This window comes from Heterocephalus glaber, unplaced genomic scaffold (genome assembly GCF_053883595.1).
Source record: "Heterocephalus glaber isolate CG9 unplaced genomic scaffold, H.glaber_assembly_v1.0 deba00001688, whole genome shotgun sequence".
Taxonomy (NCBI): domain Eukaryota; kingdom Metazoa; phylum Chordata; class Mammalia; order Rodentia; family Bathyergidae; genus Heterocephalus; species Heterocephalus glaber.
The window spans coordinates 4,665,048-4,682,661 of NW_028258413.1; the positions used below are offsets into that span (position 1 = coordinate 4,665,048).

The following is a 17,614-nucleotide window of genomic DNA, read 5'->3' on the forward strand; positions in this document are numbered from 1 at the left end:
ATTTACTTGATCTAATTTCACAACTTTACTTATAGTCATTCCTAAAAATATAGATGAATTATAATGATATAGGAAAGGACAAACAAACTTTAAAAGTGACAAAAAGATTTCTTATTCACGGAATTTGAGAAAAATGGAAGGACATCAATTGCCAAACCACAAGGAAGACTAAATATGTGGCTATCCATCAGCATTTGTAGAATGTAGAATGTTATCCTTCTCTGTGTCAGAGAAGGATAATGCTATTATTTTTATGTATTTCTTATTAAAAACCTATTTCAAAATAACAGATGTTGAGATCATAAAAATACTTTGAAATAAAAGTATGGAGCAGTAATATTTTATTGAGTTGAGTTGAATCTAAGAGGCTTTAACTTTGTTAATGCTAAGTGTCCTCTACATGACAGACACTGATCTAGTTATTTAGGGTACAGACATATGTGAAATAGATTAAGGCCCAAAATATAAATAAAGAGCAAAATAAAAGCTAGGTAATAGGAAGTAGAGAGAGAGATCTTTCCCAAATGGAAAGGCAACCAAGAGATGAATGGAGGGAAAAGGGATGGAAAAACAATGAAGATGCACCAACTCCCCACACGGAAGGGATCATTACACATTGTAAACTCGTACTAATAAAAATAAAAACTGATGAAACCTCACCTTCATGGAAGTGCCAGCAGAGAACATATATCATAGCCAAGATGATGAATGAGTGAAATATGTAGAGCAGTGCAAACTTACAGACACCGTAGGGGAAGTATAGAGGAAGTTAGCAGAGAAAAGAGGGGCTTCAGGGCGGGGATGGTGTGATTTAAACCAGGCGGTCTTGATTGGGAAGATGACATCTTGCAAAAGTTTAACACCAGTGGGGGAGCGAGCCTCAGAGATAGATGGGTCCAGCCGGTGCCAAGCGCCCCGGGAGGCTGTGCTGACGTGGCAAGGAGCTTGGTGCGCTGAGAAGGGCCCCTCCGCAAGGAGGCCAGAGGCAAAGTGACCGCGGAGAGCCGGAGATGAGCATTACGTATTTTATACCGAAAGATTTTATTTCAAGTGGGTGGGATCTTCCAAGGTTCCAAAACGGTAGCTATTGCTTCTTTTTAAAGCAAAAAAAATGCTGCTTGCTTTACAAATATGATTAACAAACTACGATTGGATCTATTTTTGCTAAACTTTGTAAAAAGATCTGTGTTAAATTTCCTCAATTTGGAGCTTTTTTATAACTAAATGTGAAGTGTTTTGTAAATTGATGCTTCTCCCATATAGAGTGGAAGAGTCCTCAATGCGCCATCTTCTCAGGACTCACAGGCACGCAGAGCTGTCCTCTGTCACTGTGCCCACAGACGGGAGGGACACAGGCAGACAGGACTCAGCCTTGCTGTGAAATATGCCCGAAAGTGGACAACTGCAAACAATCTCCCTCTAGTGTCCAAGAAGGAAAATGTGCGCGCCTGCCTGCCTTCCTTCCGTGGAATTTGTTGGCAATGGTGCTCGAGGAGTGACAGGGCAGAGCTCAGTTTGGGGCTGGCCATGACCCTCGGGGCAGTGAGGCCCAGGTATTCCTGAGAAGCTTCCCTAAGAGAAGAGGTCTGGCCCTTCATTGTGACATAACTTACTAGATGTTTTGATCTGAGATCAGTTTTGCTATGTGTGCTTGTCCACACGTGATTAAGACTGAATGCATAATCATTTATTTCTAAACAAAAGTATCAAACTATGTGGATGGAGCTAAGGTTTGTTTTTTTTTTTTTCAAAAAATTGCAAAGCCAGAAAATCAGTGTCCTTCTTGCGCGCCATAGTTTGGATTCTCCGTCCTGAAAAATCATCCCTAGGCCCCTCTCGTCACAAAATGACACCGTTTGTGGCTTTTTTCTCCCAGGGAATGTGAAAGCTTAAAGACAGCGATTCATTTCATGTTAGCCTAAATGAAGCACAAGACAGGAAGACTTGGAGTGGAAATAAAATACTGCACTGCGAAATGGACCTTATGCCATTACTTGTTCCTCTTAGCAGTAAATTGAGAATTGATAGAATTTTTTTAATTGATAGAGTTTTAGATTTTCTTTTACTAATTTTGTACTTACCCAAATGATATGCGAATATAACTGTATAACATTTATATGAATAAATGGAAGTAGATGTGAGCTGCCAATATTTTAAATAATATTAAATAAAAAGCTAAAACATTTTTTAGCTAACCCCAATTCCTTCACTCCTCCCTCTCTGCCTGTGGTGAAACCAGCATCAAAGGTTTGATTTTCATTCAGAAATTTGACTTGTATGCACACACACAGACACAGACTAGATTTTTATGTGCTGTGCTTTTCTTTGTTACATATGCAACATGGAAATGGTTGTGTTTGATCATTATTTATGTATCACTGTTGTGCTTTCTATGTATTTTTGCTCTTGCTCATATGCCCGCCTATTAGTAGATCCATCTATTTATCTATCTTTTTTAATATTATCTACTAAGCCCCCCTCTCTAGCATCCATCTCCATCTCTTTCTGCTCTTCTGTATCATTCTGCCTTACCAAAGAATGAGTTTCTCTCCTTCCTGTTCACAGACAGAAAGTCCTGCCTATGCAGTCTTAGTTTGTATCTTTTGTCCAGATCACAGGGCAACACAGAGGGGTGCTCAAGGAAGACAGAACTCACAGGCCTTTCTGGATTGGATCAGATGGGACACCCGATTCATCAACTGTGCTCAGAGGAGCAGATGTGTTATAGGAGTGTGACCACCAGCGGCCACAGGAAGTGCAGGCAGGAGAGAGGCAACTGCTAGACAAAGGGGTTCTCTGAGATAGGGATCATCTGAACATCCAATTCAGTAAAAGTCTCCTTACGGGCAAATTTTCTCCCAAAAATTCAATTCAATTGTAAAACATATCTCTCAGAGACAGTCTCTAGCTTCTGGACCCACCTTGTGATTACCCATTCTGCTCTGCAGAATGCACCACCTTGTGAGCTGAGCCAACTGAAACACCTGCCTGATGAAGAGTTGGAGATGAATTCATAGCTCAGCTTCTCCCATCACCAACTTGTGGCTGATCTGATCACTTTTGCTCCGACTCATGAACCCCTCCTCCAGTTTATTCTGGAAAAAAAATCCCAAGCATAATACCATTTCATCATCCTTGTATTCTAGTATATATCTTTAAAATATAAAACACCTAAAAAACCCACTTACAACCATTGTCACACCTTAAAATTAGCAACAGCTCCTAAATTTATCAAATATCCCATCGTGTCAGTTGTTTTCAATGTGTTTGCTTTAATCTGATCCATTTAAAATCACAATCATTTAATGCATCTAATTGTGCTTTAATTTACAAGTTTCCTTCTTCATACAGTTTTCTGCTGCTGCTCATAAAAGCAGGGTCTTTTGTTTTGTGAAGATTCACATGGTCAGGATTTGCCTGGCTTCATCCCCGGGGTGAGTGGTGAGATTCCTTCAGGTTCCTCAGGTGCCTCATCTCTGGGTGCAGTTACTTCATTCTGGAGGCTTGTTCCAGTGCAGGTGCAACCTCACGGCAAGATAACTCGATAGGGAGTGATGTGGACCCAAAGGAGGCAGCACCTAGGGGTCGGTGTGTCTCTTTCTGTAATGTTATCAGATGCTGATGATGATGACCCACATCCCTTAAATCCTCAGGGACTGCAAGTTGACAACATTCTTATTCTATCCTTTATTTTCATAGGTTAACCTCTATGTGGAGAAAACTGAACAATTTATTTGGTTATTCTGAGATATGATAAGAACAGAAAAGGCACTATAAATGCTTATTTTCATCTCTTTATCAGTTTTCAATATAATATACTGGTCACTTTCCAACCTCCAGAGGTGACCACTGATTTTTAATGTTATTATGAATGGTGGGTCTAAATATATTTTATGGGTCAATGGATTGTAGTGAGCAACCTACTGTTACTCAATTTCTCAGTGTAAACTCTTTAAGTTGGCTCCTAAATCCCTGGGTGATGGTCTCTGTAGACTTTCACAGTAGTTTCCTTGCTACCTAACTTTTCAGAATGATAAGCTAACTTTGTGTATTTCTTATATCACACAGCCAGAGCTACCTTTTCTAAAAGGAGCACTGTATCTTTTAGTAGAAAGTTGAGCATGATATTGAAGTTTTAAATTCCAGTATACAGGCTCGTTTTTATTTAGCTTCATAAATATTATATCTCTCTTCCATTACTAAGAACTCTGGAACTCCACCAAACAAATGTTATTATCGCATAGAAGACACAGAAGTCTTGGGATAACAATATAACTTTATTTATAAAATGATTGTTGAAAATATTTCAATAATAAGAGTTATTTCATTGTTATGTAAAATATTTGTATGACTACACAGCCAACTCTGTGAAATAAGCCTAGTTTATATCCATGATCCCCTTCAACCTGTTTATAGTCTCCTTTAATTTTTTTTATTATTTATTTTTGGGTACCGGAGATCGAACTCAGGACCCTGCTCTTGCAAGGCAGGCGTGGTGCCACTGAGCTAAATCCCTGGCCCCTGTCTTTATTTTTAAGAATCAAAGCAAACACATGTATAGGTAGTGGTACAGCTTAATAAATATGTTTTAACTTATTTTTTTCTTGATAAGTAATAGCATATAATATACATTTTCTACTTTTTTGTTTCATGAGTTTTTATCTTTGTTTTTGCAAAGATTGTCATAGGGATATATAAAGATTGCTCATTGCTTTTACAGCTATGTAGTGTTCCCCTGTGTATTATACTTTTTTTTATACTTTTTTTTTTTTGGTACCAGGGACCGAACTCGGGTCCTTGTGCTTGCAAGCCAGGCGTGGTGCCACTGAGCTAAATCCCCAGCCCTCCCCTGTGTATTATAAATATGTCCTGAGTTAGTTCAATCAAGGTCCAGTTGATACGTATTTGCATTGTTTACAATCTTTTGATACTACAAATGGTGTTACAATAGATGCTGTGTGTCTGTCTTTTCTGATTACTTTTCCTAGCATATCCTTGGAACAGATTGTTGAGAGTGGTAGGTACAACCCACCAAGTCAAAGAGCCAATGCAGGTGTTTTGTTAATCAGTTCTGCTCCATGTGGGGGCCTCCCTGGGTCTTCCCACTGGGCGTGTCTGAAGTTGCTTGTTCACATCGCCTTACTACAGAGATTCTGTCCAGAGTTTGGATATTTGTAGTCTAATGGGTAGGACACGATTTTCTATTTCATTTTTCTATTTCATTTCTCTTATTATGTGCCACATATTTTTAAACATTTAAATTTTTTTCACTAAACTCGCTCTTCATATATCCAAACTATTTTTTTCTATAAATTGTTGGATCTTTCCTTTTCAGAAGGAGCTTTTTTAGAAGCCCTTTACTCATATATTATGGGTATTTACCACTTGTTTCCAATGTAAAATGCACATGTTTTCCTATTTGTTATTTATCTTTTAGCTTTGCTTCCAGCATACAGTAAATGACCATTTGAAACTACACTTCTAAGGTTTAAGTATAAAACTTATACTTAAGAGTGATGTTGCTCTGTGCTAAAGTGGGGACCCTGAATGTACCCCGAAGGTCCACATGTTAAAAGCACGGTCCCCAGGGTGGGACCCTGGGAGGTGGCCCATTAGGTCTTGGGGCCCTGTGGGCCGGCCTGCTACCCTGGGGGCTGCTGGGAAGAGCACTGTAGGGTCCAGCCCTTCCTCTTGTCACCTCTTGGCTTGTGGTACAAGTGGTTCAGTGCACCCACACTCAGTGCCCTTGCATCCACTCAAAGCAGAGAAACAGAGTTAAGGGTCCACTGGATCATGGAGTGGAACTTGTAAAACTGTGAGCTAAATAAGCCTTTCCTTGTATAAGCTGGTTACATCTTTTATTTGTTATGGAAATGGGAGGCTGACTAACACAGTCTACACAGGTGCTCATGTGCCGATAACAAACTAACCTCCTTCCTAGGGGCTTTCATTTCTGGTTGGTCTGTCTCTATTCCTCCAGCCAGTACTCTTATCATTTAGAATTTCTTAAGGATTGTTTTCACTCTCCCAAAAGAGTCTTATTCAATTCAATAAATTTTAAAGATAGTTTTCTAGTTTCAAGGGAAAAGAAGCCATGTATTTTTGTTGAGATGCTATTAAATTGATTAAATTAACTCGGAAATAATGGACATCTTTATAATGTTAAGTCTTCCACTCCAAGAACACTGTATATGTTTCCACTTGCTTATTTATACATTTTTAATATTTCTGAAATATTACAGTTATTTTTATATTCACTTTATATACCTTGAGTTAAGTTTGTTATATTATTAGGTTTTGTCAATTGATATGAGGTCTTCTCTTCTATTGTAACTTTAAAACTTTTTTCTATGAAGCCTATTAAATATTGTTTAATTTCTAAAACTCCTTCTTTAGTAAATTCTACTTTTGTGTTTTCTTGGTATGTACTTATGTCATCTACAATTTATTTATCTTTCCTATTTGTTTTAGCTGTAATCTATTTTTTTTTTTGCTTAATTGAATGTTACATCTGACACAGCACTTAATGCAGTGAAGATTGTAGGCACATTTGTCTTTTTCTGATTTTCACACTTAAACATCATCAAGTGATGAAATTATAACTTTTGTAATTTTATATATAAAGTTCTATTTTTATTGAGTCATTTTAATATGATTGGTGTTGTTGAATGTTATCAAATACTCTTTCTGCCTCAAAGAAAATGATTTTAATATGTTTTTTCCTTTGTTCTATTTCACTGATGAAGCCTATTGATGAGTTTTCAAAACTTTCATTTCTGAGTAAATCCTATTTAGTTGTGGTGGTTTGTTTAAAGGGATTAATGGATTCACTTTACTAGCAAGCTATTTAAAATTTCCTCACATAGATACTTACAAGATTGGTCTGTTCTCTCTTACACACATACCTTGTTACTGTCCCACGGATGACAGCACATCTGATACCAGTACTTATTTCAGTGTCTTCTCGGCCACTGTAGTTGCCTGAATCTTTTTCCCAGGTAACTTTCTAAGGAAGGTCTTATGTAGCAAAATCCTCTGGCTTTTTACATTCACTTCTTACATTCATTTTGTCTGAAACTTTGCAGATGAAGAAGAGTTAACATTTTCTTTCTTTTAATATTTTAAACATGTTACATGCTTTTCTTCCGATATAAAACTTAGCTGTTGAAATGTTCCTTGAAATTGACAAAAACATTTGTCTATTTGCCAAAGAATTTTGTGGGGAGATTGTTTATCTGGATTGATTTTCTCTTGCATGAGTTTATGACATGTGGTTTCAACTTTTTGCTTGTTTGCTTTTACAAAAATTTCTTAATTTTTTTTTTTCAGTATTTGTTTTGTTCCATTTCTTGGGTTTCTTATTTGGGAAAACTATTATAAGCATGTTGGATCTTCTTTTTCCATCTTTATATTCATTATTTTTCTTAAAATCATTTTATCTCTTTCCTTATTCCTTTCTAATTTTTCTAATTTTCTTCCTTTTCATCTTATATTTCTCTTAAAGCAGTATATGCTGCTGTTTTGTTCTTTCAGGCTATCTTTATTTTTGAAATTATTTTTATTATATCCATGTTCAAATCTTTCTTGAAACATAGCATTAGAGCTTTTCTAATGTTGGTTTATGATGTTTAATTATATCTCTATGTTTTTCTCAATTTCTTTCAGAATGTTTTGCACACAAGTTACTGCTTCATGTATTTTCTAGACATTGCTTTTAGGCTTGCCTCTAGGGATATTCTTCTAGTTCTTAATTCTATTTTTCTCTTATTAAATTTATAAATTGGGTCGTAATCCTTTTTGATTGCTCTTGGAATTTCCTCTCCTATTATTTTCATGAAGTAAAAATGGTCTCATATTTTGGAGATCTACTTTCTTTCAGTGCTCACTTTTTATTTAGATTTTTCCCTATTGTCCCTGACCTGCTCCTTGTGTTCTATTCCCAGAAGTTTCTCTGTATTCAGGGACTTGGTTTCTTGATCTAGAGCCTACAGGAGCCATTTCCTCCAGGTGTTTGCTCCTTTCCTCTCTTGGCTTTCTGAATTCCAGTGTGGACCTGCTGGTGATTTGAGAATTCTCTTGCTCTTAGAGTCCCATTGCTTTCCCTCAAACTCCTTCTTTCACAGAAACTCATACAATGTGGGCCTTGAAACTGGTGATCTCATTCCCTCCCTTCTTCCTGAATTTTACTATAGGTGTGCTGTTGTTGTTATTTCTCTTCCTCCTTCTCCTCCTCAATTTGGTTTTGTTACCCTCATGTCTTTTTTTTTCTGGGTTGTGTAGCACTACAGAAGCTAAAAATGCTACACACCATCATGTATTCCCAGATTCCACCTCCAAATTCTTATCTACAGAATTTTTATATAACATCCATTCCCCTTATGGTAGGGTAGCTTCACTTGATGGTTCATCCCAAGCAGGTAAAATCAGGGTGCATGAGGACAGAAACAACTTGTTGAAGTAGGTTTTGAAAGAACCAGGAAAAAGTGATGCGGTTGTTCGGGTGGTAGATAGTTGCAGGAGCTACAGCAGGATAAGCAGTGAGGCCTTTGAATTTTGCTGCATTTCTTTTTCAGGAGACAGGGAAAGTCAGGGGATAAGGTAGCACTGTGACTAAGCAGGTATTGCTGATATCCAGGGTATTCTCCACTTCGCTGATCCACTGACAGCACCATACCCCTTTGTTTCTGGGTAGTCGGAATGGATTTTACGATGCAGCATGAGTGACCTCCTCATAGGCCCTGGTGGAAGAAGCTAGTCCCTTGTGTATAATTTTAAAACTTTCTGAATTTTAAAAATGTGGGCAATCTGTTAGGTGAGAGATGTTTTAACCATCTCATGGGAGGAATAGGTGAATTTATTTATCAGTTTTCTAATATCTGTGGAATGACCTTTAAACACCTTTTGTTCCAGAAAATTGCTTCCAGGTCTTCATGTTTCCTACCATGCAAAAATGTTCATTAGAGCCCCCTGCTGCATGAACGTGAACCTCTCATAATATTTCAGACTAACAGTACTGTGTAAGATCGCTGATTTTGTTTAACCCGTTACTGACAGGTAACAGGGCCTTTTGTTAGAGAATAGTCCCAGGATGCACTGAAGTTTCCACTCCTCATGTTTACATGATAGATATGCTTTTACTTACCGTCATTACTTAGAATGGTATCCTTAGAGGCATTAAACATTAACTATGCGCTGAAACAGAAAACCTGATAGTCATGGTGTATTCAGGAAGTGCTTTACAAGTAGGTGCCAGACACTGTATAAATTCACTTGTAATTAGCAATCTCAAGCTGTGTGTACACTTGCCTAAAGAGGATGAAGAATGTTGGACAGTAACAAACAACTTTTGGTTGGACCTTGCAATTGGGGGAGTTTTAAACAGATGAACTAAAATTATGTTAATATATAGAAGAAAATCAGGTGATTTGGTGAATTTGAAAATAGTACTCAGGACATTCTAAAAATATACTGCTCTTTGACATTAGAAAGAGTCTCAGTTTACATATCTCTGGTCCTGCACCCCATGCTAGCTAGCTCCAGTGTGGAATGGAGGGGAAAATATATTCAAGATTATAAAACAAGAAGAGTGTTCAAACTGAATAATTCTGTTACATGCTATATCTATACATCTTCAAATATAAAAGTCAAATTTGCCAAAAATTTAAGAATTTTATTTTCTTATTAATTAAAAATATTATTGGTATAATTTAAATATTGTTGGAGAACTAGGCCAATAATTTTAGCTGTAACATGTAAACTGTTGTGATGTTTCAGGAGGTATTATTTCACCTTTGGCATATACAAATATGCCCATATATTCTCAACAGTAATATCCAAAATGCCTTTTATAGATTTCACAAACAGAAGACTCTAAATTAAATTTGAGCTTATTTCTACTCAGATTTCTTAATAATTTAAATAAAGGACTAAGTGGTCAAGTATACATATATTAAAAATTACTTCATGAGTAATTTTAGTGAAATTAGATATTCCCCCTGCTTTTCCATATTTAGCATTGCCTTGAATTAATTAAAGGTACTTGATTCCAAGTGACTATTAATTTATGGGGTAAAGTGAACAAATCAAATTAAATAAATGGACAAATTAAGTTAGTAACAGAACAACTTGCTGATTGCTAGATCATTCAGCTTTTGATTGCTGCTTCCTTCTCCTTTGATCTACAATAATTCCATTTTGTATGATGTACTCCTGTGTTTTATTGTTTCCATCTTTCATTAACTAGGTACTTTTTCAAAATGTAGAAATGACCTTATCTTCCTGCAATTAGCTTGCATTATTTGTTTTGTTTGTCAAGACCCCACTGGAATCTTAGCAATCACTTTCAGAGTCTGTTAGCTGAGCTCAAAATTTAGCCATAAGTCACATACAAAGGGAGGGTGAGGAAGTTAACATCATTGTCACAGACCCAGAGGTCAAATGGTAACAGGAAAGATTTAAATGACATATTTAAGTAGATATATAACAGAGCTCCTTCATTAAATCGAGGAACTCTGGTAGACTGCTGTATGCCTTTTGTACAGAAATGTTATTTTCCCCCAAAATGTTTTAGTATGTATTGCCTCTATAAAACCATTTTTATGGGCTAAATGGTGTCTTCTGCCCCAAAATGTATGTTGAAGCCCTAGCCTCCAATATTTCAGAAGGTAACCACATGGAATAAGGTCTTTAAAAGAGGTAACTAAGTTAAAATGAGATCTCAAAATTAGGTCCAATCCAGCACCAGTGGTGTCCGTCTAAGCAGAAGAAAAATGCACAAAGACCATGGGTTGACCATGTGATGCCACGGAATGAAGGAGCAATTTACAAGCCAAGGAGAGTCCTCCTCGGAAAGAACAGACCCGCTGGCCTTGCTCTTGGACTTTTAACACCCAGAATGGTGAGGAAATAGAATTGGTAGTTTATGCCCCCAAGGCGGTGGCAGAGCTCTGTGAATGCTGCTCTGAAAGTCAAATACACCACCTTCAGAGCGCAGGGCCCTTTTGCATTCTCTGCTGTATCAACACTGAGTGCTAAGGGCTTACTACACAAGGCAAAGCTGCCATGCCTATGCTTACTAACTCACATGTTGACGATATTTGAAGCCCATTACCAGGGACATTTCTTACTTCCTCCAGAGGACTCAGTGCTGGGCCTTGTCAGAAGAATGAGAGGCACTCCAGTATCTTCTGATGGATTCCTCCTTCCTTATGGTTTTATACCATTGCCATATTGCTACGAATGGGGACCCAAGTTGCTCCAAGCTATTCTTCAGTCAGTACTGATTTAATATTGGACTCTACAGTCATTGTGCTAAAGGTATGGACTATGTCATACAAATAAGAGGTAACGCATGTATTCACTAGCCTGGCAATACAGTAGTGAGCATTCAAATATGACTATTTTTATTATTGCTGTATATTCCAAAGTAGTTTCTTACAAAATCTATTAAGCTAATTGAAGCTTAATATCTTGATTTATCTCATATCTCAAATCATTTTTGAGCTTAGATATTGTAGCTTTTATTCTTTTTTTTTTTTTTTGGTACCAGGGATCGAACTCAGGACCTTGCGCTTGTGAGGCAGGCACCAGAACCACTGAGCTAAACCCCCAGCCCATAACTCTTATTCTTAAGGTATCAAAAAGAAATATCGACTATAAAATTATCTTCCAAAAAGAAACAACACATTTTCCATTACTAAGCTCAGTTCTACTTCTAACACAGATATTGAGTCACCACTTGGGAACCTGTTCTTTTATTTTTTGAAGATAGTTTTTTCCATCTGTGCCACAGTTTACTTTACATGTGGTATGCGTGTAGTTAGGTTCGTCCACATTCACTAGTCAGAGGCTCGGGTAGCTGGTTGGTAACAAACACATTGTGCCATGACTGGATTTACTGCCCTGCCCTCCACTTCTGTGTAATATTCCCTACTTCAAATGACCAAATCATTTCTGACTAAATAAATCTCCAGACTGTGCATAGTTTCCCCATTTGAGTAATGTTTGTTTTGGCAATATCTGTGGTAATAACAGTGGAAATCAACCCATCCTGCTGCAGGCAGGTTGAGCAGTCAGAGCATTTTACCTGAATCAGTGTGGGTTCCAAATCGGGGCAATTAACAGTTGATTAAAACCAACAAGCCAACAAACACAGTCCTCCCCCCAATAAAAGGAATGACAAAGATAGGAATTTAATATTGAATGTTGCTGGATTCTTCTACTGTGTATTCTTATCAAAAAGAAGACAGCTCTTAGCCTTCCTGCGTGATCTCTCCAGAGCCCTGGGAGCTCTCAGGAGCAGAGTCTAGAAAACTTGAGTCCAGATTACGTAAAAGTCATTTGTTTTGTTGCTCATCAAGATGAGTTCTTTTTGGAACTTAACTTAACTCAAGAATTAAACACATCCCCCTGACACATTCAGGTGTTGTTTGGTTCGTTGTTTCAGTTTCCAAAGACAAATCTTGAAATAGCCTGCAGGAACTCAACAGTGAGAAGAAATGGGTCACCAAGAAGGACATACAATGTGAAGAACCAACAGAAATCGTGTGTCATAAGGGAAAGCATTGGCACTGAATATTTGGAGATTGTTTCTAATTCCGACCCCATGTACTGTCACTTGTATGCACAAAAATCTGTAGCCATGCAGTGTAGCCAACTCAGTTTCAGATTATGTTATTTCCACTTTTTACTGGCTGTGTTCAGGCTCTAGAGGAAATATCTGTCCAGTAATTCTCTTTCATTTGGATGTCAGGTAAAATGCTGAAATGACAACTGATTTGTCAAGGTAGAAAAACAAAGCCATTGTCTGAGCAAGGGTTATGCTTCTGATAGACGAGGAATCCCCAGGCCTTTTCACTTATGCGGGTTGGGTCAAGCACAACTAGCGACTCAGTGCAAATGATGAAGTCTTCTCAGGAGCTGGTCCTGTTGGCCCTGAGACCAGGGGTGGATATGGTTAACCACGGGAACTAAGGCAAAAACTCAAATATGAGATGTAGCTTTTCATATTCGGTATGGAGTTTATTCCCATTCAAGAAACTCAAAAGGTTTTCAAGATACCAGTGCTATTACATCTATTACAAATTATTTAAAATGTGATAGGCAGCAACATTAGATATTATTCTTCAGGTAGGATGAGAAGCATAACACTTCTATGTGATAAGACCCAGAGGCTGAGCACTATCAGAATATAGGGCTGGGTAGTTCGGTTTCTCTTCCAGATCCTTAGCAATCATAAACATCCACCCACAGCCTGAAGGTCTTTCCTGTCCAGTCTGTGTGTGCACTGGACTGATCCAAATGTAATCTCCCTCCGTAAATTGTTCTTACTGACCTAATGGGACTGTCACCAGGGTCATTCATTTGGGTTCAACCTTATACAGAGAAGAAGTATCATCTCTATGCACAATATTAAAATGTACGTGTAAATTTTGAGGAAAGGAAAGTCTCAGGGATATCTTTAAATTTTAAAATTTATTTAAATTTTTTGTATTGTTTTGCAGTCCTAGGTATTGAACCAATAGCCTTTGCACTGAACTACAGACTCAGGCCATTTTTATCCTTTTATTTATTTTTTTAAACTTTGAGACAGGGCCTTATAAAGTGCCCAGACGGGGATTGATTGTAATCCTCCAGCTCCGGCTTTCCAGAACACTGTGATTAAAGACCTGCACCGCCACCCCCAGCCTTTAATCTTTCTTATTTATCTAATCTATATCTCCTTTATCACATGAATTCAAGCCAGCTCAGAAGCTGCAGATGTCCTAGCAGAGACCAAGCTCTGAGACTGGCCAAAGTTAGCTGTGGGTGACAACAGGCGACCCGTCAGGATAGCAACTCATGTGAGGGACGAGATGCCAAGGCCAGCGAGCCACTGCCTGGACAGGACTGTGAGCTCATGGGCACCAAGGCCCCGTCCACTCTCCTCTGGGCTCTTCAGGCCCCACACTTCACAGATGTGCAGTGAAAGCTTGAACAACTGCAGAATATACGAATGCAGGGAGAGATGACAAGAGGAAACAGGAGGAAACCCAGCAAGGCACAGCACAGGAGAACAGAATGGTGACCTGCACATTTAACCTACCTTTGGGGTTCAGTGTTCAGCAGGAAACCTGATTTCCGGAACAACCACTGACTAAGTTATAGCTTTTTCCATGCACTGAAAGGATTCCATGGTTTCTGAAACAGAGAAGAGAGAATATACAGCCGGAAGCCATGACTCTCAAGGCATCTTCTTTTGCACAAAAGGCCTTGAGCTTACTTCCGTACAGTCTTGTTTTTATGTGTTTACTCTCTAATTATGTTATTGCAAATGACATGAAACTATTTTGCCAACTAAAACATAAAGCTTGTGTCTTCATACTTAGGAAAACTCTCAAGGAAGAGGCATATGAGTGCTAGGATGTTTATTTGCAGCTAGTTGTGCACTTGTCTAAGTGGGCTATGTGTGTCTTGCCTGTCGGTCGGACGCTTTTACAGAAAGCACTCGGGCTGCGAATGAAGTTGAGTTCTTGCTTCCTTTCAGTCTAAAGAACAGTTGTGCGCATTTCAGTGTCGGATTCCATATGTGATTTTGTGTTCTGTGGGAGACTTGTGCAGGTACATTCCCATGTGAGCTGATTTGATTGTGTTGGTGCACCCCTGCTTTCGGAGCTGAGGGCTGCTGTGTGTGAGACAATGGTGCTATATGAGAAGTCAGTCTTGCGTTTGGGGCATGTTGTGCTGTCTGGGGAGAGGAGGAAAGCAAGCGGGAAACACAAATCGGCTTCAAACTTTTTGTTCGTTCCAGTTTTTCCTTCCATGTAGTCAGAGTGCCCGTTTCCAGTGAACACAGTGAGATTTGCTGTCTGCATCTTTAGCTATAATCCACATTTTCTTTTGCTCTGAAAAATTCTCAGAACTATCTGAGCCAATAGGTTCCTAACTCAATTTTCTCCAATTCTGATCCATTTCCTGGTTGGCTAATCAGAACTAAGGTGAAAGAGAAAACCCTTCTAAGTGCTAAATCACAAGTACTTAAATGTAGAATATGGATCCATGTCCTTGCCTTCCATTAGTGCTTGAAATGTCTTGCTGATCCTTACAAACTTATGAATTCATTTCTGGGCATATACATGTGTGTGTGTGTGTGTGTGTGTGTGTGTGTGTACATATGATCTACCCCATTAACAATTTTAAAATATTATTGTTTATTATAGATACATTATTGCTTATTATAGATACTACATCATGCAGCAGACATCTAGAGCCCATTTGTCTTGCTGAAATAAAACTTTATACCTGTTGATAGAGCTCTTGGTAGCCACAATTCGAAGCTCTGATTCTTTGAATTTTAGTATTTGAGGTATCTCAGCCAAAGGGGACCATGAAGTATTGTTTTGTTTCACTTAGCAGAATGTGCTCAACAGTCATTCTGGTTTGGTATTCCCGGACATTTAAAAAGTGAAAACAACCATTAAAATGTGCCGATCCCTACCCTGAGGAAATCCAAAGATAAGAAAGCTCACCGAGGGCTCCTGGCTTTTGAATCCCCGCTTGGCGGTGTATTAGAAAAGGCCACAGCTTTCGGAAGGGAGACTTCTGGGCAGGGCCATCTTCCGGGTCAGGGCTGAGGCCCGGGCATAAGGCAGGGACGAACTCTAAGTCCGCTCTGCAGATCTTGGTGGTGTTGGTGGGAAGTAAGGGAGTCCCTCACCTTGTCCTTTCGCGCTCCTGGGCATGCGGCTGTGACCGGGATGGGAAAAGGCTCCAGGGCTGGAGCCAGCTCCTCGCCGCAAGCTGTCACTGTGTAACGCCGGGTGGTGGGTCGGTGCCTGGATTTCCTGTGCCTGCGAAGCAGAAAGGCAACACCTCCTGAACAACCCCCTGCCTCGCTCTGGAAGGGCCGCACAGCTGCGCTGCGCCCCCGCGGGCGTCTGCGAGGCGTCGGTGCCACCAGCGGCCCCAAGCGCTGCGCGCCGCTCCGCGCCTCGGAGGACGCGAAGGGACCGCAGGGATCAGGAACGGCTTCCTTTGGAGTTCCCAGGGCCAGCCGGAAGGGCGCCCAGGACGGCAGGACCTGGAAGGGCCCTGCGCGCTCACCTCCTAACCCACTCAGGCCTGCCCGGGGTTTCCTCCTGCAGAGGGCAGCTGTCTGGCGCGGAGAGGAGTCCAGAGGAGCAGTGCGCTCCAAACCTCCGAGGTACCCAGGGCGGGGCAGCCGGTTCCTCCTTCCCAGTCTGGCAGACACAGGCGTACACTTCGCGCGTGGCAGAGCTGGGGACGCAGAAGAGGAGACTACAAAGACCCGGTGCTCCGGGGAGCGAGAATGTGCCCATCTTTCCCCCCCGCGCTGCTCCCCCATCTCCCTCGGGGTCCGCTGGGCACCTCGGACACCTATGGGCCCAGCCGCCCACGGCTGGGAGGTGAAGGCCACAGTCGCACCGGGGCTCGCACAGGTGCCTGGCTTCTATTTCCCCCGGTCGGGGGTGGCCGGAGTGGCCGGTAGGGCTGCAGAGAGGGGTCAGGTCATCATGCCCAACTGTGCCCTCCGCCTGTTTCCAAAGCCCATCTGCTCCCTGGAGCTGCGGCAGGCATTGGGAAGCCCACGTTTGCTCCAGTTGTGGGGTGGAGGAGGTCGGGAGGGTGGGGAGGGGAAGCGACAGGAGAAGGCGGGCGAGAGCAGGGGGTAGCGCAGCGTTTTCACTCTTTGTCACTCTTGGATTGGGGGCGGAGGAAAACCCACTGTGGAAAACTATAAAAAGCCAAGAGGGCGGGGGAGCAGCCAGAGCGCGCCAGCCCCGTGGAGCGCAGTGGGCGCGGGCATCTCTGGTCGCGGGCAGTGGCCGTGGTCCCGGGTGAACGCTGGACGGCGCAGGGGCGACTGCGACCGCGCTGGCCTCGGATCCTGCCCGGTCTGGAGGTGACGGGATCTCCGGGGAGAGCCCCTGCTAACCCGGAAAAGAAGGACGTGCGTCCTGTCCCACCAAGTTAGAGACTCAAAGTGCGGGGAAAGAGGAGAGAACAGCCACCGAGGCCGGAGGAGAGCACGGGTCCAGGGGAGGACTGACCCGGGCCGCCGCGGCCGCCGAGGTGCGCTGCACTCGGGTGCGCCTCTGCCTCCGCCCCTGCCTCCTCCTTGGCGGGGACGGGGTCCGGGCTGTGACCGCCTCCAGGGACCGCTCGCTCCCGGCCACAGGCTGAGACCGCGTGGTTCGCAGGGTCCTGGGTCCCCGGAGCAGGCGGGGTCGGGGCACGGCGTCTGCGAGCCCCGCGCGCGCTGCACCCCTCCGGGCTCCGCGCCTCCCCGGAGCCCTCTCCGCCCGCCCGCCCGCCGGGAGATGGCCGCGCGGATGCGGGGCAGGGACCCGGCCCGCTGCCTCCTGCTCCTGGCCGCGGTGCTGATGGTGGAGAGCTCGCAGCTCGGCGGCTCGCGGGCCAAACTCAACTCCATCAAGTCCTCTGTGGGCGGAGAGACGCCTGGTCAGGCCGCCAACCGATCTGCCGGCGCTTACCAAGGACTGGCTTTCGGCAGCAGTAAGAAGGGCAAAACCCCGGGGCAGGTAGGAAAACTCTCGAGCGCCCCGCAGCCCCCGGGGGAGGTGGGCACCAGCGCTCCTGCGCCCGTTCGCCCGTG

General features: G+C 41.9%; 1 protein-coding gene across 1 annotated transcript in view; it reads left to right on the top strand.

Annotated features, from left to right (window-relative positions):
• Nucleotides 1–16,769: 16,769 nt before the first annotated feature.
• Dkk2 (dickkopf Wnt signaling pathway inhibitor 2) overlaps nt 16,770–17,614 on the top strand; it is a 93,341-nt gene continuing 92,496 nt past the window's right edge. Inside the window, exon 1 of the mRNA XM_004866231.4 lies at nt 16,770–17,540. Within this exon, the coding sequence (XP_004866288.1) occupies nt 17,319–17,540 (222 nt within the window). The 5' untranslated portion in view covers nt 16,770–17,318. The remainder of the gene's footprint in view (nt 17,541–17,614) is intronic.